This window comes from Dasypus novemcinctus, chromosome 21 (assembly GCF_030445035.2).
Source record: "Dasypus novemcinctus isolate mDasNov1 chromosome 21, mDasNov1.1.hap2, whole genome shotgun sequence".
In the NCBI taxonomy this organism is placed as follows: domain Eukaryota; kingdom Metazoa; phylum Chordata; class Mammalia; order Cingulata; family Dasypodidae; genus Dasypus; species Dasypus novemcinctus.
The window spans coordinates 40,666,036-40,687,529 of NC_080693.1; the positions used below are offsets into that span (position 1 = coordinate 40,666,036).

General features: G+C 43.6%; 1 protein-coding gene across 17 annotated transcripts in view; it reads right to left on the minus strand.

Moving 5' to 3' along the window:
• The window catches only part of RFFL (ring finger and FYVE like domain containing E3 ubiquitin protein ligase), a 75,747-nt gene that overhangs the window by 3,231 nt on the left and 51,022 nt on the right, over positions 1–21,494 (minus strand). For 11 of the 17 annotated variants that reach the window (XM_058283163.2, XM_071210509.1, XM_071210508.1 and 8 more), the window contains 5 exons: positions 17,092–17,279; positions 8,078–8,488; positions 5,025–5,108; positions 3,792–4,002; positions 2,541–2,564 (listed from right to left, as the gene is read on the minus strand). In XM_058283163.2, the coding sequence (XP_058139146.1) occupies positions 2,541–2,564; positions 3,792–4,002; positions 5,025–5,108; positions 8,078–8,488; positions 17,092–17,271 (910 nt within the window). In that variant the 5' untranslated portion in view covers positions 17,272–17,279. Of the gene's footprint in view, positions 1–2,540; positions 2,565–3,791; positions 4,003–5,024; positions 5,109–8,077; positions 8,489–13,064; positions 13,122–17,091; positions 17,280–21,494 lie in introns of those variants that run through there. The other 6 variants (XM_071210515.1, XM_071210516.1, XM_071210514.1 and 3 more) reach the window with 3 other exon arrangements.

The following is a 21,494-nucleotide window of genomic DNA, read 5'->3' on the forward strand; positions in this document are numbered from 1 at the left end:
ATTTCCCCTGGCTCCCTCTGAAGAGACTTCCTGGGTGGAGGGGCCTGGCAGAGATTACTGCTCCCTCTTCTGTGTGACCCCAAAGAACTTTATTCACATCCCCATGACTGCTCCTCACATTGGATTATCATTTTGAGTTTGCCTACTTATCTCCCCCACTAGACTGTGTGCCTTAATTCAACAAATTCAGTTTCCACAATTATATACTTAGTATTTGCTTTGTGCTCTGACATCAGACATTCATCTTTGAATTCCCAAAATGCCATAATAAATGTATTCTCTAATAAAACAGCGCCGGGCAGCGGACTTGGCCCAGTGGTTAGGTCCGCGGTTCAAACCCCGGGCCTCCTTGAACGGTATGCAGCTGGCCCATCCGCAGTGCTGATGCACGCAAGGAGTGCCGTGCCACGCAGGGGTATCCCCCGCGTAGGGGAGCCCCACGTGCAAGGAGTGTGCGCCAAGGAGTGTGCGCCGTAAGGAGAGCCGCCCAGTGCAAAAGAAAGTGCAGCCTGCCCAGGAATGGCACCGCACACACGGAGAGCTGACACAACAAGATGACGCAACAAAAAGAAACACAGATTCCCGTGCCGCTGACAACAACAGAAGCGGACGAAGAAGAAGGCACAGCAAATAGACACAGAGAACAGACAACCAGGATGGGGGGGGAGGGGAGAGAAATAAATAAATAAATCTTAAAAAAAAAAAAGAGTGCTTTCCAGGGGAATGGTAACAGTTAACATTCACTAAATGTTTATCATGAGCCAGGCAGGGTCCTAAGAGCCTCACATATGTTAACTCACTGAATTCTCACAAAAACTGTGAAGTAGATATACTTGTTACTATCATTTTACAGATGAGGCAACTGAGACCAAAGAGTTAAGTGGCTTATCCAGGAGCACACAGCTGGTAAGCAAAGGAGCTAGGATTCGAACCCAGGCAGGCTGACCCCACAGCCCCAAGGGCAGTATGACCTCCTGGATAAGTGTCCTGAAGGCAGAGACACTATCAAAATAGTATTAGCTGCCCACTGCAGGGACAGTTCTCAATAAATGCTACCTGGCTGGTTGGGGTAGTGGGAAACAATGAGCATGGCTGGGAGCCTCCCAGTTTATCTGCACAAACAGAAAAACCTTGATATCCTAAAGCAATCCCCAATCTGTCTTAAATGGTAGCCTGAACCAGAGAGCCATAAATGGGGAACTGGCCTCACAAGTCATCACCTCTAGCATTTGGGTGGGGCTTAGCCACTCCACGAGGGAATTATCCCACACCCTGTTCCTTCTGTACTTCTCTTATATCCTTTCAGGACTATTCAAAAAGAGAAAAGAAATACTTCCCTTAAGAGGAAGACTGGCTGAGAAAAGTTGTGAAACCTATTTACCTCCTTTAAGGAGCTGTTGGTACTACAGGGAAGGTTTGAAAGGAACTGAACTGTACAAATACTTAAATTGAGCTAGAATTATTTATAGAAATTCAACTACGTATTACTTCTCTCAGGAGTAACAAACTCATCAACTGAGGTATCAACATTATCCCAGGGAATCAGAAAGGAAAAAAGGAAGGCACCTGAGTGGATTAGCCGGATCTTGGTACAGGTAGAGTGTGGGAACAGAAGTCCACATGGTTTGGGAGACAAGAGAAAGGCTCAACTCTCCAGAATTCATCTGATATAAAATTCTGCCCCATTCTAAGGAAAAGGTCACTATACTAAGTAATAAATTTGGGAAGCCTTCCGAGAAAGTTTTAAAATGCTCTGTTGGCCCCAACACTACTCTGAGAAAGATTTTGGGGGAGAAGAGCACCTAACCACATAGCCTTGTAGCTTTCAAAAACTTAAAGCTTATTTGAGAATGATCCTCAGATCCAATCAGGATTCCTGCTGTATGTTCCAGGGGTACCCAAAAGCCCAGTGGTAGTCTTTAACATACAGGCAGTTGCACAGCAAGCAGCTAAGGTGGGATAGGCATGTTGTGCCCAGAGAGCACTATATGTGACACCTTTCCTAGTCCATCTCCAGAGCAATTTTAACCACTGCTCAAACCTGAACAAACAAGGCTCTTACAGATCACTACCCTTTCTTTTTGGTTGGTACCAGCAGCTATAAACACCCCTAATAATTGACCTAAAGGTGTACCCAGAAACCCTCTCTACCCAACAAACCAAAAGTGAGTGAAAGGTATAGGGGAAGAGTACCAAGGCACCAGGATTATGAAAAATGAACTGAGTGCAACACATGCCACTATGGGCTTTGTTAAATCTTTTATAAATGCTGGCTTCTGAGCTCTGACAGCAGACACTTGCAAAAATGGGCCTGCCCCTAGGTGTGTTGCCTTTCTTTTCCCTTCATGAAGCTAGGAAGAATGACAATTTCTGAGGACGCGGAGATATCCTGGTTCTCACTGAATTTCCCACACACCCTCTTTCTGTGATACCCACATGCTCGGTATTCTTAGACTGTTAACAGAGATCTGGTTTGAAGGAGGTGAAGGATAGAAGAGAGAAGAGGCTAAGCCCATTCTCAAACAGAAACAACTACATACCATTTTGATCTTCAGCACCACACACTGAAAAGGAAAAAAAAGATGTCTTAATATATTACGACATGACGGCATAAGGAAAGGTTCCCACCATCTTGAGTTTATTTCTGACTGCTTCTTTGCTGGGAAACAGGCTTGTCAAGGCCCCACACAGATACTCACCCTCCCCCCTCACTTGTTCTACCTGCTAAGAAGTCACATTCAGCTCCTGCTGGCACCTCTTTGGTTTGCGTAACAAAACTGCCAAGTAGGAAGGATACCACAGAAGCACAATAATCTTTTCTATTGCTTTTGAAACCTGCATTAACATCAAGAAAGACTGACAACTTAGATGTTTCAGTCAATGAGGGAATCTGGATCAAGTTCACATGCGGAGCCCTCTTTTCTGTTCCGGGTCCTCTCAACTATAGGGAGATTCTCAGGACAATCCCAAAGACTGAGTCTTCGCCTTAGTAGGTCTCAGTCTGTGACAGGTGAATAGTCAGACTCCCCTAACTCTGATGAATTTGACCTACTGATAAAGAACCTGTAATCTAATTTCAACCACTGTTAGGAAATCAAAATGTTGTTCTGCAGGAGCTAAATCAGTTGAGGACAGGAGGGGAAGGTGAGGGCTTGGTGAAATAATTTCAGGAAATGCTGGGTTCGAAACACTAAATTATGTTTTTCTCTTCTATAGGCTTCTCTGCCTTTAATATAATACCTACCATGAATCAGTAACGGGGATATAGTGTTTTTTCCCAAGCTTATTTGACCACAGACCCAGATATCTTACTGGCCTCCTGAAAATGATGCCATGTAAAATGCTTTGGGAAATGAACAAAAGGAAAAGCCCAACTGCAGGAGAACAGATATATTCTCCTCATGTATGAAAAGATCCGTTTCCTAATACCCGAACAGTGTAAGTGTGGTTTAGAGATAGTGGTACAATAGATAGAGTAAACTTTGGTGGGAAAGAACATGGATTTGAAACCAGGAAATCCTCAGTTTAAATCCAAGCTCCATAATAAAAGGTGGTATTAATAATACCAAATTTCATAGGTTGCTCTGAGGATTAAATATATGTATAAAATGCCTAGCCAGTCCTGGCACTCAAATCATAGATGATAGCTATTATTAAATGGGTGCATACATATACAGTGGTGCCCTCCTTGGATGAAAGCATGGAGATGGAGTCAAGTCAATGATGTCATGCTTTAGAGTATCAGCAAACACTCCAGAACTCTGCAGCTACCAAGCAGACAAGCCCCTCACCCAGGTGCTGGAGTCCTTTTTGATCCTTATACAGCCGAGTGACCCTCTCCATCAGCTCCCATTTCTCACAGCAGCCCTTGTAATTGACAAAGTTGCGAGCCAGGATCTCTTTAAGCTGCCGCACAGTCAGCGCTTCAATATCTTCCAGATTGGTCAGGTCAGACAGAGAAGCCCTCCGGCCGGGCACAAAGCAATCCTCTGAGTCGATGGACTGCAAAACCAAAGGCGAGAACAGTGGGCTCAACTTTTACTTGCCCAACCTCTCTCTTCAAGGACCCTAGAGCACTCATCACCCCATTCTTTTGGTGACATACCTCAAGAAGGGTAGTAACAGAGGCAGACAGAGTATAGTACGATGCTTCGTATTAAAAACAAACCAGTCTTTTCCTGACCCACAGTTCTGTGCTCAGGCACAGAAAGCTGCAAATATTCACATAACCAATCAGTGTGATAGAGAAGAAGGAGCACTAATACAGCTATAATAGATAGAGTAGGTGGCACTAACTTTGAATCTTGACTCCAATAATTAATCCTAAATATTGGGCAAATTGCTTACCAGTCTGAGCCTGTCTGCCCCTCTGTAAAGGAGAGAGAACAGTACCTACCACACAAGGTTCCTGTGATGATTAAATGTGGTAGCACGTGAAACCTAGCCTGATGCTGGCTCTCCTCTCTTCTTTGGAGAGAGTTTTGCTTTTGTACAAAAAAGGCAGATTTCCCCCGCAAGCTCTTCTCCATGCACAAATTCACGATAGCCCTGTGACGCTGAAAGACTAGCCCCTACCACGTCAGCCCGTCATGGTACTGCCCCTACCATGGCTGAGGCTTGAACTTCCTCTCATCTTTCTCCTGATTATCTGACCTCTTTCCCCTGACAATGGTTACTGTGTGCTATGTGCTAGAAGCAAGAGAAAAAAAGAAAGTCATTTGCACAGCAGCAGCACAAACCTTCCTTTTGGCAGCTCTGAAAATCAAGAGACTGGAAACATAGTGGGCCATGAGGTTTACCAGTCTCCGCTGTGACCTCACAATGCTTCTTGAACAATCTGACAGCTTCCAGGGTTAATCTGGAATATACTACTACAACTCCACCCCTGAAAATAGAATTTCAGGATTATCATCATAGACTGATTCTTCTCTTTTCACCTCTGAGTGTTTGAGAGATTCCTTCTAATACCCTAAGAATACCAGGAAAGATCAAAGGCACAGGCAAATTCCCAACAGAGGCCCCACCTGGGTCTCATCCTCAGCAGGCACTCTGGCTGTGCTCTCCAGGTAGATGGGTTCCTCTTGGTCTTGAGACACATGGCCATTGGCCTGTGGGAAGAGAAAGGTGCCATCATATCCACAGAGCTATCTCAGGGGCTGGTCATAGCATGGGCCTCTTTCTAGCTCACACTATGTCCAAAAAGTATTCCCATCTCCCCCAGAAACCTGGACAGTCTGACAATAGTGCTACAAAAGCATGCCCTCTAATTCTATCTTTGTCAGGCAGAGAAACAAAAAAATGACTTCACTAGATCTAAAGCTGCTCTCTTTAACAAAAATGCATTCAGTCTGCCCACCATCAGGATGGCATTCACCACCATTCAATGTCATTTTAGTCTCAGCTTGAACATTTCATAAGGTTTTTCCTTGACACTGACCCCTTCCTCTTAACTTCCACCTATTGTCCCTATTTCTGCCTCTCAAACCAGTATCCATTGTTGTTTCTATACTGTTCATATCGTGTTTTCCCCTTCTCCACATTAAACCTCCCTGGCTCCCTTAACTGAACCTCATTGTGGCCCTAATTTGTCATGAGACAAAATCTGCAGACCCTCATCATGCTAGTCCCTCTCTCTGGCTAGTCACTGCTCTCACATTCTAGAAATGTGCTCCAACCAACAGGGCACACTATTACTAAGAGTTGCCTAGAAATTTGGTTAGTGAATTATTTTCATACATCTAAGAATCTATTAGCCTAAGACTATTTATAAGATAATGCCTGTCCTTAAGTAGTTTCATCCTGCTTAGAAGTCTGTCTTCTCCAAAGATTCCTCCTGGGTACTCCTTTAAGAGAATTTGCCAAAGAGTGGTCAGAACTGTAAGCCCCCTCAATCCTACTGCCATTTCAAGTCACAATCTTGACCCTTAATTCTGACCCTTAACCAGATCCCCCTGCCCACTGCTCTCTCCAAGCAAAGGGCCTGGTGTGAGTTTGAAGCAAGGAGGTGTTTGAGCTCATGGCCCTTACCCACTGGGCCCTGGGAGCACCAGTAAAGGGATAACCTGGAGAAATCACCCACTGGCCCCAGCCATTCATCTCAGATTAATATGGAGGTAATAAGAAGGGGCAAACAATTACAATGAAAATGAAAAGTAGAAACGACAAGATAATGCCAAGAGATAATAAGGTCACACTCAAGGCACACATGTATGGGGATATATCCAAATAATGCCTTCATCAACACCTCTACTTTTTCTCTTTACTTAGATGTGATGCCCGCTGGCTTCTTGGATCATGTTACCTTGGAGTTATATTTCTAAATAGATTGCTTTTATAAGTCCTTTTTTTTCTTGGAAAGAGAAACTGGATCTCATGCTGCAAAGCATGTTCTTTCTTCCAGTTTGCCCACTGGCTAAAACAAAATCTAATCTACAACTAATACCTGTCCACAATTTTGCTTATTCCACACACTTCCCTCCCTAGCAACTGTTGCTAGGACATTAAAGGTAAAGGAGAGAGCCCTGGTGTAGCAAGTATTATGGAGAGATTTGCATTCTAGGTGCAGCTCACTTGTAGACTTGTCAGTTAACCCCATACAAGGTCCTTAACTTCCCCATGCATGGTTTTGATGCTTGTAAAATGTAGTTCTCACCAGAATTTGAGCTGACACTAAGGTCCTTTGAAAACCTCAGAGGTAAAATAGCCAATAAGATCTGGTACGCAGTATGATTTGTAGGTATGAACTGGAAATTTCTGGACAATAATAGGAAGCGTATAAACTACTCCTTTCATTGAAAAACATCTGAAAGTTCTTAAGGAAAAATAATTTCTTCCTCAAGCTCCTCTCCTAGTTGCCCATAAACAAAAAGAAGTACTTCAAAATGCAAGGAGAGAGGAAGGTAAAACCTGCCCAGGAGACAGCCTGAACTTTGGAAAGAGTTAAATGCCACCTGGGGAGAAAACACGCCATTCCAACAAGGGAGTTAAATGATTTTTACTGCAGTTAAATTATGCCATCCCATTGGCATTATGTCTCAATTCCAATAAAGACCTGAATTAGGGGGTCCAGTTCTGGCAAAGGAGGTGATCCTAAACAAGAGCAGCAGCTATCCACATCATGTATGGAAACTAACAATACCAACAGTATACTAGCTCTAAGTAGCTCAAAGTTCTTTATACATGATAACACACTATTTGATCCTCTCAACATTCAAGCAGGATAAACTGGGATTACTAACCCCATTTCATTGTTGAAGGCTCAAAGTTTGCCCTAAGTGATTAAGGAATCAGTGACAAAACACATATATAAACCAGATCTTCTGTGTCCTAAGCCCCCACTATTGTCCGGCCATATAAAGAGCAGGATCACTAAGGTACTTAAGTGCATCTGTGTGATGCCACTACTCCTCACACAATGGTTAAGCCCACAGGGCCTCCCTCCAATAGTGGGTTTCCATGTCTATCATTCCTCTTAGAGGCAGGCTCTTTGAGGGCAGGGACACTGTATTACTCATCTCTGTATTCCCCATTACAGGTATATGATTGAATCAAAGTGCTCTTAGCTTTCCATTTCTAGACCTCACTGGAAAAAATGGTTAAAGCCACTTATAGCATAATAAGGGTGCCAACCGCTCCTTGTCTCCAGCAGTCAACAGTGCAAGAAGTAATCTCTGTGTCTTCGTCGCTGTGTTTCTCTACTCTCTTTTGCCTCTACCTATTTCCCTATCCAGCTAAGGAAGACCACAACAAAGGAGAGTAAATGGGACAGTAATTTGGAACAGAACCAAATTTAGAGAGTTAATGGCAAGTCTTCCCAAAATTTCTAGAACAATGAATTTTTAAGTCTAACTGAGATGATCTATCAAACATACACACATACAAAACAGTACTGTGCATATGTTCTCTAAAAAAGCCCAGACATTAATCTGATGTCCAGAAAATACTTCATTTATCAGTAAGCAGAAAGGGCTCACAGAACCAAACTCCTATCCTCACATCCCACCCCCACAAGCAGGTAGAGAGGAAAATGAGCCCTCAAACCAGCAGAGATTGGCAGAGACTGCAGAAGGGCCCGTACCTGCTGATTTTCCTGAGCCTGGGCTGGGCCAACAGAGGTGGTTTGTGTAGGTGAAGAAGGAAGGTTGGGTGAGGTAGGAGGTACTGTGCTGGTGTGAGGCTGGGTCAAGAAGGCCTGCTGCTCGGGGAAGTCTGGGGACAAGATAGGGGCACGAGTCCTGCCCTCCTGGGAGATTACAGGCTGCTGGCCAAGCACCAAGAACACCAGCTCCTCCTTCTCCCGGCACATTTCGGTAGAGATGTCATGGAGGCTGAGATAGTCCCTCAGGTCCTTCACCTTCATCTTCATGAGCTCTTCCCGCTGAAAGGCTGTAGCTCGGAACCGCTGGCAGAGAAGACAGAGGCGGGGCCCAGTTCCCACTTGGCTTGAACAGGTCATGCAGAAATTTTTCTTACAGTCCAAGCAGGTCTGCTGCTTAGATCAAGAGGCAGAGGAAACCACATCAGAACGAGAGAAGACACAGGGTAGGATGGGAGCTTTAGTGCTGCCAAGCCTACTTTTACTAAGCTAGCTCCTTATCTGTGGTACAAGCTACTTGGCAGATTTTAGGTTCAAAACCACTTAGAGGTGGCAGACCACCTGTATGTAGCTATGTATCCATGATGAGGACACTTTGCATTTACATTTATTTCATTCAAGATCTATATTTTTGTCTTCATTTTACTGATGATGAAACTGAGGCTATTAAGATCACCAGGTTTAGATTTAGAAAGCCCTGTATTTAAATTAAATCTTCCAGCTTTTTATAATGTCATCTTGGGTATGTAACCTAGCCTCTCTGAGTCTCAATTTCTTCATCTGTAACATGGGAATGGCAATAGTATATACTTCATAGGGTTATTGTGAAAATTAAAGGGATAATGTATTTGGCCTGACACATTTTAAGTCTTCACTAAATGTAAATGCTTTCGTTAGTATTGCTAGAAAATACTAGTTAAGGATGAGAGCCAGGATTCAAAAATCCTGCTTTCTGATCCTAAACTATGATTCCTTCGGCTTTACTGCTGAGACAAAAACAGCAAATGCATAGAACTTATATAGTGGTGGTGATTGTTACTATTAATGTTATATTAATTATATTCTGACTCTACTACCTGATGGAGCTATACCTAATTTATCATTTAAATGTCAAAGCAACCCAAAAGCAGGTTATCAGCGCTCTTCCCTATTTCATAGACAAGCAACTGAGGCTTAGAAAGATTAAGTACCATTCTCCAGGTCAGGCAGCAAGCAGCAGAGTTAGGATTCAAACTCAAGGTCTGAGTCTAATGCCCACAAGCAGGTGCTTTCCGCCAGGCAAGGATGCCTGACAACTCAGTCCCATTCAAGCCTCCAGCAGTACTGACTCAAAGGCCTGGCTTTCTATCTCCAAGCTCCCAATCCAGTGCTCTACCCACTGAGGCCAGTGCCCAGGCTCCCATACTACACTACAGGGAGGCCTACTCAAAGCATGAGCATTCAGCGGTGCCTAAGACCACATCCAACACAAATATTTAGACACTTATTGGAATGCCTCTGGACATTAGGGTGCTCTCGTGTGTGAAAGCACAGTGTGTCTCAGAACGGGTGAGTAAAGCATCTGACATGCAAACTGGTACTGCCTAACAGCAGCAATTCACACAATCACATGCAATACAAGACTTGTTCAACCCACAGGAAGCAAATTTCTTGGCCTTTCGCCTCAGAGGCTGAGCAAGCACAGTGACATCTAGCTGAGCTCTGTTCTGGCCAAGAATGAGTCACAGTCACATAAGAAAGATAATTTCCAGGCACACTGAGATTGTGTGTGAAAGGCACTCTCACTAATCCTTTAAGTAAATTAAAAACTTTTTATTCTGTGGTGACTTAAATATTAAACCTAAATATTTCTGCTTCCTCTTTTCTAAACTGAGAAAGCCTAAAAGCTGTTCGGACTAAAAAAGAATACCCAATAGATTCTCACAGTCTAGATCAGAGATACTCTCGTATGGGGTTAAAAAAAAGTCAGCTTAGTTAAGAAAGTTATAAATAGTTTTGATCCAAGTGTCTTCATAGAGTAACCATCCAATTTTGGCAATTAAGACTTAGAAGGCATTGCAAAGGGACACATTAAAAAAAAAAAAAAAAAAAAAAAGCTCCCTTATTCTCTACACAATTACAATCAGACAAAAAAATATTCAGAGACTGACTAAAAAGGACATGCAGCTGCATTAGCATCATAACAATTCTGGGACCAATGATCACTCAGGTGGATATGTATGTTTTGGGGTGTTTCGGGTCCACTCGTATCTAAAGCTTTCCTATTGGGAAATGAAAAGAAGAACCTTCAGTGTCATAAAGCTATAGGTCATGACATGGAACATTACTTAAGTCAATGCAGTTTGACGAGACCTAGAGCTTATTAACACAATTATAAAGCCCTGAGCTGCTCAATCAGCCAGATCCAACAACCCTCGGATTCTTTCTTCAAATGTGTGTGGCTTATTGGATGCAAGATCTGAATGCAAAGACAGCAACTGTACTTCTATGTACCCTCCTGTCCTTACTAGGGTCTCTGAAGTAAGTCAGCTTCTGAAACAAATCCTAAAGGAGTATAACAACACTCGAGGCTAAAATCCCAGTGTGCAGAGGCAGAAGAGAATAAAGGAAAAGGAAAAAAGGATTGTCGACAAACGTGGGCAGAATAAGCAAAGGAAATATGTATGTATAAATTCTCCAAAATGATTCAAACCAACTGAGTAACAAAGTAGCATGAAAGATGAAGTAATGGAAGCAAGGTGCCTGCAGAAATGCCAAGAGTACACTCATACACCCAGTATCAAAAAGCTGGCAGAGGTCCCGCAGAGATGCCACATGGTTGTTTTGCTTGTTCCCCTTTGCCAAGCTGCCCTTCTCTTCCCTTCCACACCCCCCCCCCAGCCCCACCAGTATTCCCTGGTGATTTTCACTTTCTCACCCCAACCACCCCCCTCCTCTTTTTTTTTTTTTAAAGGATTTATTTATTTCTCTCCCTGTCCCCCCGCCCCCAGTTGTCTACTCTCTGTGTTCATTCACTGTGTGTTTTTCTGCAGGAATCTGTGTCTCTTTTTTGTTGCGTCATCTTGCGTGTCAGCTCTCCATGTGTGCAGCACCACCCTGGGCAGGCTGCACTCCTTACAAGGTGTACTCCTTGCATGTGGGGCTCCCCTACACCAGGGACACCCCTACGTGGCACAGCACTCCTTGCATGCATCAGCGCTGCGCATGGGCCAGCTCATCACACAGGTCAGGAGGCCCGGGGTTTGAACCTTGGACCCCCCATGTGGTAGGCGGACGCCCCATCCGTTGGGCCAAATCCGCTCCCCCCACCCCCTCCTTCTTATCCTTCCCATAGGCATTCCTTCCTCTCTCCTGCTGGAGGAAAAAGGGCAGCCTGAGAAATGACACAATTAGGATTGAGTCCTGCCTGGCCACTTTCTAGCTAAGGGAACTTATTCAAAACAGATAACTTCCCAGAGCATCAGATTCCTCACCAGTAAAGTTGGGATGGTTAGCCTACTTCTAAGGACTCTTTTACTATGTGAGATAAGGTATATAAAACCTTAGCACATGGTAGGCACTCACAAAATTAAGTCACCTTTTATTTCCCTCTGACTCATCTCTGGGATTTTGCCATTACCGAGGAACCACTGCTCTCTTTCCACTCTAAGATTTCAATGTCGGGAAATGGACTTGGCCCAGTGGTTAGGGCGTCTGTCTACCACATGGGAGGTCCACGGTTCAAACCCCGAGCCTCCCTGACCCGTGTGGAGCTGGCCCATGCGCAGTGCTGATGCACGCAAGGAGTGCCCTGCCACGCAGGGGTGTCCCCTGCGTAGGGGTGCGCCCCCTAGGGAGAGCCGCCCAGCTCGAAAGAGAGTGTAGCCTGCCCAGGAATGGCGCTGCCCACACTTCCCCTGCCGCTGACGAAAACAGAAGCGGACAAAGAAACAAGACGCAGCAAATGGACACAGAGAACAGACAACTGGGCTGGGGGGGGGGGGGATTAAATAAATAAATAAAAAATCTTTAAAAAAAAAAAAAAAAGATTTGAATGTCTCTTCCATGTTTCCAAGCCCACCTCCTCTTCCTCCTCAAACTGGCCTTAACAATTAAAGAGGCTGGGTTCCCAGCTCTATCCACAATTGTCAGCCACTGCTAAATAACATGTAAGTATTATCAGTACAGATGAGATATTTGGCTTGTTACAAAATCAGGGCCTGCCATTTCTCTCTAAGACTGGAAACACTGAGAGGCCAGGGACACATCTTACTTATGTTTTTTTCTATAAAGTCCTTAAGCTATCTGTCCTTGTACCCAGTGAGCATTCAGAAAACACTGATCATCATGGGGAAAAAAGAGACAGTAGAATCAGTGTAATCATTTCAATTCAATCACTTCTAGAAAACACATTTTACAAGTCTCTGTTAAATACCAAACCTTGAAGGACATTGTTCCACTTAATCATGAAATTACAAATGGAGAATTCTCACATAGGAGAAGAGATTCTTAATATTCACAAAACTCGCTGTGAATTACACAAAACACATACTTTCATGCCAAGAAAATATTGTACCAATAACCATCTTTTACCATCCAAACTGGAAAATCTCCCCCCCCCACAAAAGCTCTTCTTACTACAGAAGTCTTCTTGTCTCATTGTATGGTTGTGTATTTGCCCGTCCTCCTCTCCTTTCAGGCTACAAGCTTCCTCCTAAGCAGGAATGGCTGCCTTCAGCCACCCCAGCCCAGGCAATGCCTGACATATGGTAGATATTCAATCATTTATTTTCCAATGAATAAAAAAAGTTCCTTAGTTACATCATCATCATACTCCAAGGTACCCAGGCCTAAAACCTGTCATTTTCAACTCAACCTTCTCTTCCTACATTAAATCTACCTTCACTTGGGGGAAAATGGGATACACTGGGAAAAGAGCAAGCTTTGGGAACCAAATGGAACTTGTATCAAATTCTGCTCTGCTGCTTACCTGCTATGCTTTAGAAGCTAAGTGCCTTAGTGTCTCTGGGTCTCAGATTTTCCATCTGTGAAACAAGATAACAACTACTTCAGAGACCTGGCACAGAGTTGATTGCTAAATGGTAGCTACAATTTTCAGTCCTATTGCCATCACCCTTTATCAGACTTTGATTAACTTCTCACCAGCTATGCGGAGCTTCCTAACTGATACTTCTAACCATTCCATCAAACCACCCTCCCAATAAAGTCAACTTTGCAACCTGAAACAGGACCGAGTGTTGTTTTTCCTTTGCTCATTTTCTGATGGCTCCCTGTTGTCTGCTGGCCACAAACTCCTTACCATGGCAGTCAAGGCCCTTCACTGCCTGGTCCCAACTTTCTTTCCACCCTTACTTCACAACTATCCTACACTCCGGCCAACCAGGTTACTCACAGTTCCCAAATACTCATTGCATTTGCTTCATATCTGGTGACTTTATTTCAACCACTGCTTTGCAAATCAGTCAAACCTTCCTTGATCCAACTAGAATTCTCACCTTGTGCCTCAATTTACCAACAATGCTCAAGTCCCTAGTACTTAATTTATGCACCCAGCTGCTATTAGTTTCTTGTAAATGTGGGTCTCCTTAATTATACAGTAAGTTCCCTAAGGGTAAGGCCTGTGACTCACTTCTATGCCCCCAAAGTTCTGGCTCTGAGCAATTCTGCTGATAAAGAATTGGACTCTCAGTGAAAATCTAGCACTGAATTGTCAACCAGGAAGTAATGAAAACTGAAAGTCTCAGGCCAACTTCCTCTTTTTTCAAATTGTTCTCAACTTCATTTGTCATCCCTTTAAAAAGTTTTACTTCCCACTTACTATGTATTAATCACTATTCTAGGCACTGAGGATAAATTGTAAACAATATTAACAAAGTTTTTGTTCCTTAGTACCATCTGGGAGATAGGCAATAAACAAATCATTTTTATGTCAGGTGGTGATAACCACCATAAAGAAAAATAGAGTATCTTCCCATCTTCACCTATTATTCTCCTTTCTTTGAGGGTGATTTTCTCACACATTTTACATTCTCTTTTCTGGCTGAGAAATGTCTAGATCCCTTGGTTTCCTCAAATTTTTGTCATATTTAACATAACAATTCCCAAGCCTGAGTCACCACCACTGTCCTTTTCCCTTTTTCCCTATTTCCACTGCATAGAGTATAGCTGACATTAAAAAAAAAAAAAAAAAAAGGTTCAAACAAACCTGTTGCAAATTCATGCTGCCTCGTTTCTTTTTTTTTAAGATTTTTAAAAAAATTTCTCTCCCCTTACCCTCCCCCCCCCCCCAGTTTTCTGCTCTCTGTGTCCATTCACTGTGTGTTCTTCTATGACCGCTTCTATCCTTATCGGCAGCACCGGAAATCTGTGTTTCTTTTTGGTACGTCATCTTGTTGTGTCAGCTCTCTGCGTGTGTGGTGCCATTCTTGGGCAGGCTGCACTTTGATTCGCGCTGGGCAGCTCTCCTTACAGGGCGCACTACTTGCACGTGGGGCTCCCCTACGCAGGGGACACCCCTGCGTGGGAGGGCACTCCTTGCGTGCATCAGTGCTGCACATGGGCCAGCTCCACAAGGGTCAAGGAGGCCTGGGGTTTGAACCGCAGACCTCCCATGTGGTAGGCAGATGCCCTATCCATTTGGCCAAGTCCGCTTCCCCTGACTCGTTTAAACAAGGGTCTTTCTAGGGAAGCGGACATGACTCAACTGAGAGAGCATCCGTCTACCATATGGAGGGTCCAGGGTTCCATCCCCAGGGCTTCCTGACCCATGTGGTAAGTTGGCCCAGGTGCAGTGCTGCTGTGCACAAGGAGTGCCATGCCACACAGGCATGCCTGCGTAGGGGTGCCCCATGTGCAAGAAGTGCGCCCTGCATGAAGGAAAAAAAAAAAAGCACAGCCTGCCCAGGAGTGGCACTGCACATACAGAGAGCTGACCCATCAAGATGACGCAACAAAAGAGACGCAGTTTCCCAATGCTGCTGGATAATGCAAGCAGATACAGAAGAACACACAGCGAATGGACACAGAGAGCAGACAATGGGGGCGAGGAAGGGGAGAGAAATAAAATTTAAAAATAAAATAAAAAATAAACAAGGGTCTTTCTATATTCCCTTTTTGCTAATTATCTTGCCATTTCTTCAGCAGTTGTTTCCAGCATTTCTCCATGTAAAATAATGAAAACAGCAAAATGTCTGACTGCACAACAGACCAGTGATATACCCGCAGGGTCCTTGAAATTATTGCCTTAGATAAAAAGAGCAATGTTTTCATCTGTAAAATGGGAATAATAGGATATAACTTCATAGGTTGTGGTGAGGTGCAAATGAGCTAACACATATGAAGCACCAAGCACAGTGCCTGACATGCAACAAGTATCCAATAGCCCTCATCTCATATCTTGAACTCCACCCCACATTCTCCATTCTGGAGAAGGCTGAAGCCATGTGGCATTGAATCTCTTCTCTCCACCTTCAGTCTCACGTAGCCCATCCTCAGCCACAGCTCTCTGCTCACCTAAAGCAAGAAGTTCTCACAGTGACTGGAGTACCCAAGCAAACCACAACAAAGTTCGGGTACCTGCCCACCTCTGCTGCACTACACTACAAAATGCCAATCCTCTTTCAAGTTACAGGTACGAAAGGATGCACGGTCAACATTTCAAAATGCAGGAACTCTAATATGCCAAGTTGTCTTCTGAGTGGTAGCTTTGGAATCGAAAACCTGGGTTTGAATCACTGCTCTGCCACTTACTAAACATGAGGTCTTGGGGGTGCTACTTCAGCAGAGAGACAAGAATGACTTAGTTAGTTAGTTAGTTAGTTAGTTAGTTTAGTTAGTAATTTTTAAGGAGGTACCAGGGATTGAAGCCAGGACCTCATACATGGGAAGCAGGTGCTCAAGCTACATCGGCTCCCCAATGAGAGCTGGGTTTTTTGTTTGTTTTTAGAAGGTACTGGGAATCAAACCCAGGACCTTGTACATGGGAAGCAGGCATTCAACCACTTGAGCTACAACTGCTCCCCAGGAATGAGAATTTTAATGTCTCTTATGCTATTTGTCAGGAATTTGGCACCTAGTTTTCTTTTTTCATTTTAAATCTTAGTTTCTCATACATAAAATGGAAGTTTGGGAGTTCTAAAACCTATATCAGAATGATTGTGAAGGCTAAATGAAACAACCTGAACTGTTTACAAGAGTCTCTAGCATACAGCAGATGCTTAAAAAGTATTATTTCCTCCAAATATCCCATTATCACCATGTTGACATCATATCTCATCACTCATTCTGGATTACAAACCTCTCATCCTGCCAAAGAATACAGAATGTAGAAGTTCTTTACCCAGTTCAGGGTTCACTTTCTACTCCTGTCATGCTTGACAGTCAAGAACATTCTACCTCCTGGGCACTGACAAGGTATGGCCTACACTCATACACCATTACCCCATGAAAAATTTTATTTCCAGCTAGCTAATCTAGGAAGCATGGCAACCAAACATTTCAAATAAAATCAGCTACAGTAAATAAGCTCCAATCTTTGTCTATCAGTTAGGGTTCTGATGTACCTGTGGTGACCTTGACATTACTTTAAATTTTTTTAAAAAGGTTGATCCAGGCTAGATTTGCAGTCAAGCCTTTTATGATGGCTGCTAATGAAGGAAACTACATTCTGAGCACCCTTTGTAGCTTATTTCATTGTATTCTTACTGCAACAACGAGATGGTTACTATTATTATTGCCATTTTACAGATAGGTAAACTGAGTCTCAGAGAGGTTAAGTCACAAAGTGATAAAGCTGACATTTGAATTCAGGTCTACCTGGCTCTAAATCTAGCGCTAAGATGCTCTGCTTTTGCTTGGTTTATTTTTCTTTTTAATGCTTTGAGATGGAATGGTTCTGGGTTACCAGCATTGCACAGGCAGAGGCAGGCATTCATGGAGGTCAGAGGCTTACCCAAGGCCAAGGTCATAGCACAGGAGGATGAGGACTGATCACTCACCTTCCTGGCCGTGTTCACGAAATGGGCCCCACAAGCTTTGCAGCTTGGTTCAGACCCTGTTGGAGAAGGGAAGGAGCTGTACCCAGGGTTGGAATATGCTTGCGTCCTGGCTCCCTGGGGCGGAGGGGCCTCTTCAGGCTGTCCATCCAAGCAGAACCAGTTGCAGCAGGTTGCCCACATGATAAAATCTGAATAAAGGAAGAAGAGGGAAAAAGGTCAAAGTTTAGACATACCTCTGCCCCTTCCATTCCCTAAGGTGCAGATAGGCAAGGATACTCAATCCACAACTGCTTGCAGAGTCAGTGCGGGACGTGCTTTTGGGAGCCACAGATTTCTTGCCACCACTTCCTCGCCAACAGTTGCTATTTCATAGAAGAGGTGAACATAGGCACCTGATCTGCCACAACAAGATGGGCGCCAAGTTGACATGCTGCATTTGAGAGACTGCTGATAGTTGATTGGGTTTTTGAGATCTAACTTCAAAAAAATTGTTTCCTGACCTAAGCAAATAAAATTGACTTAACACCTACTTTATTCATGAACAGAGCCTAACCCCTAGAGCTTAGATATAACTTCATTAGACACGTAATTTTACACTGACACTAACCATGGGAAAGAGTTATTTCCTTTATATAGATGAAGTAACCCAGGCTTAAAGTCAGTCACATACCTAGTCTATATAGAGCTGAGATTCTATAATAATAGGTCTTCTAATTCTAAACCTATTTTTTTTTCCTATACCATGTTGCCCCTTGATTTCTCCTCCCACCAGCCAGGAGAACTAACAACTTTTATATCTGTACCCCCAATTCTAGATAAACTTCTATTGTGGCACCCATAACAGTGTCTTGCACAGATCTGCTTACCCTATTGTTTTCTACCATGAAACCATAAATTCCTAGAACATAGGGACTACTACTTATTTATGTCTGTACCCTAGGAGTCTCTAGCACATAGCAGATGCTCAACAAATGTTTGCTTCCTTCCTGAATCAGTGCCTCTGTGGGTTTATTAAGAAGTTTCAGATTATTATTCCCATTTTACATATCAAACACAGATCACAGAACAAAGGATCCAAACCCTTAAATCTCACAGTATCCTAAAGATTATAGGAGGGTCCACTAAAATGTCGAACATTGCTGTGATAAAGTCAGTGTTTTTTTTTCTCAGTAGACCAAGGTAGTCAGTGTGGGACATTCTGAGCCTGAGCTCTTCACTTTCAGAGATAATACATGAAACATATAGTATTATTTGATAATCAGTTCACACAAAAGAATGGTACTTTCTGCTCTGTCTCCTTACTCACTATTCTAACAAAGACATTTTTATAGTTCAAAGACATGGAGAGCTGAAGGAACTAAGAAGCACCTGATTCACCTTGGTCATTTTCTAGAGAAAAAGAATGAAACCCAGAAAGAGGAAATGACTTCCCTGGGTCACACCTTAGGTTTCATGACTTCTCCAGGCCTTTGCTGCTTTCCAACTTTGCCTCTAATATACCTGACAGAATTCATTCACTTTTCTAAGAGTCTTCAGTTAACACCTGTCTCCCCCACTTGCCTGTGAACCTCATGAGAATAAGGCCCATGATAGTCTCACAGTGCCTGGTAGACAGGTGGCTCAACAGGAACCGCTGAATGAATGACTCATATTCAATATTTAAATCTTAACAACCACATATTCGTTCAATTTTCTGCATGTCCAAAACATTTCTCTATGACTCAATATTCCTTGTCTGAACAGTCTAAGTTCCCAGAAGTCAGGGACCTAATCTGCCTTACTTGGAATTAATGGTTCACATGAAATAATGAAATAAACAGTAGTTAAATACATGAGTTCTTTGGTGGCAAGAGATTGGAGACAACAGCAGAATAGGAGTCCTCTGAAAGATGAATTTTGTAATTCTTTAAACCACACATTGATCAAAGCCCCTGAGACAGTGTGTAATCATCTAAAGAACATGGGGGGGAAGCGGATGTGGCTCAATCAATTGGGCTCCCGTCTACCATATGGGAGTCCCCAGGTTCAATTCCCAGGGCTTTCTGGTGAAGGCAAGCTGGCCCACACCATGGAGAGCTGGCACAACAAGATGATGTAACAAAGGGAGATGTGGAAGAGAGACAATGAGATGCAGCGGACTAGGGAGCTAAGGTGGCTCAAGCAATTGAGTGCCTCTCTCCTACAGAGCTCCCAGGATCAGTTCCTGGTACCTCCTAAAGAGAAGGACAAGAAGAAAAGACGAGTAAATAAAGAAAAACAAACAGTGAATGGACACAGAGAGCAGACAGCAAGCTCAAACGAAGAGGGGGGAATAAAGTGAATCCTTGGGCAAGGGTAGAGAATAAAATTAACAACTTAAAAAAAAAGAAAAGAACATGGGATTTGGGATCAGAAGGCCTGTGTCCCAAGCCCTTTTCTACTAACTTATGGGCTGTTACCTCTGACAAGTTATAGCCTGTCTGTGCCTCATTTTCTTCATCTGGACACTCTGCAGGCTGTAAAGCACTAAATAACAGTTGTTCATCATGATATCAATGCTTTAACTACAATTTCTCTGAGAAGGTACAGGTAAAAAGTACACCTAGAGATTTCACCACAATTAACATTTGGCTTTCTGAGTTACAGTATTCTGCTGCAGAGGGGATAAGGCTATTGCTTATTCACTAACTACTGTTAAAATCTCTACTCAATCATGAATGCAGGCATAACACCTGGACTGAAGCCAATGCCTGCTGTCCCCAGTGCTAGATGAGTAAGGTAGAGAACTTACCTTCAAGGAGTTCATGGTTTAGAGGAACTAGAAATATGAAACCAAATATGGAAATCTCAGGGTGATCAATGCTTTAACAGAGATTTACACAGTGTATAGGAGGCTATTTCCACAAAGATGGAAATAATCAGCTCTAGAGAGCTGGCCAATGAGGGGAGGCTCAAGTAAGGTACCACACATATCTTGATGTGGAGGTAAATGGGAATTTACCAGAAAGCCAAAAGTAGAAGGAGTTTTCAAGAAACACAATCAGAATGTTCCACAGCATTAAAGAGATTACAAAATGCGTGTTTGGGTAGGGGGAAGGGTGGGGATAGATGAGGGTACAACACGGTACACAAAGAACCATGAAGGACTGTGTATTCCATGGTAAAGAGTCGAGACTTTATCCTACAAGTAATGGGACACAATTAGAGGATTTTAGGCAGGCAGGCTTCCATGGTAAAGAATCTAGACTTTATCCTACAAGTAATGGGACACAATTAGAGGATTTTAGGCAGACAAGCTTCATGATCTCTTTTGAATTTTAGAATGGGCACTTATGGTAGAAGTAGTATGGAGTACAGAGCAGGAAGGGGTGGGTTAGAAATAGGAAAGTACTGAAGTAGTTTAGGTAAGATATGAAGATATGGGCATGTAAGGGAAAAGGGCAGACAGATTTTTGACATAATAGGCAGGATGTGTCAATTAACTGAATATAGAGGGAGAAAGGGAGGAAAAACCAAGTCTAGGATAAATCCCAGGGTCTCTGAGTTAGATAACAGAATAGACAGTGGGATCATTGAGACAGGTTAGTATAGGAAACAAAGGAAGGCAGATGGGCAGAACAAAGCCATAACCATCACAACTAAGACCCCTCCAAAGAACATGGCATGAGACCCCACCTGGAAATCCCCTGAGGGGAGGCAGTCGTTCAGAAACAAAGTCTTAACTGTTACAGTCGAAAAGCCCACCAAGAACCTGGTCAGGAAGCCCTGTTTGAAACTCCTGGGCTCAAAAAAAGCCCCAGATAACTCCAAACAGAAAGGCCTCCCCATTGGTTCCTGAAAGCTAATAGGTGCCACCTGAGTAGTCCATAGTATAAACCAATAGGAAGACAGAAAGACAACCAATCAGAATAGCAAATAGGGGAAACGGACTTTGGCCCAGTGGTTAGGGCGTCCGTCTACCATATGGGAGGTCCGCGGTTCAAAGCCCGGGCCTCCTTGACCCGTGTGGAGCTGGCCATGTGCAGTGCTGATGCACGCAAGAGTGTCCCCCGCGTGGGGGAGCCCCACGCGCAAGGAGTGCGCCCGTGAGGAAAGCCGCCCAGCGTGAAAAGAAAGAGCAGCCTGCCCAGGAATGGCGCCGCCCACACTTCCCGTGCCGCTGACAACAACAGAAGCCGACAAAGAAACAAGACGCAGCAAATAGACACCAAGAACAGACAACCAGGGGAGGGGGGGAACTTAAATAAATAAATAAATCTTTAAAAAAAAAAAAAAAAAAAAGAATAGCAAATAGCTTGGACCCCTCATCATCATGGGGATGAAGGGAAGGAAAGTATGGCCTTAAAAAAACCTACCCCAAGGGTCCCAGTACATACCTCTCCTTTTAGTATGCCCTCACCCATGCCTCAGGTGTGCAGTTTCCC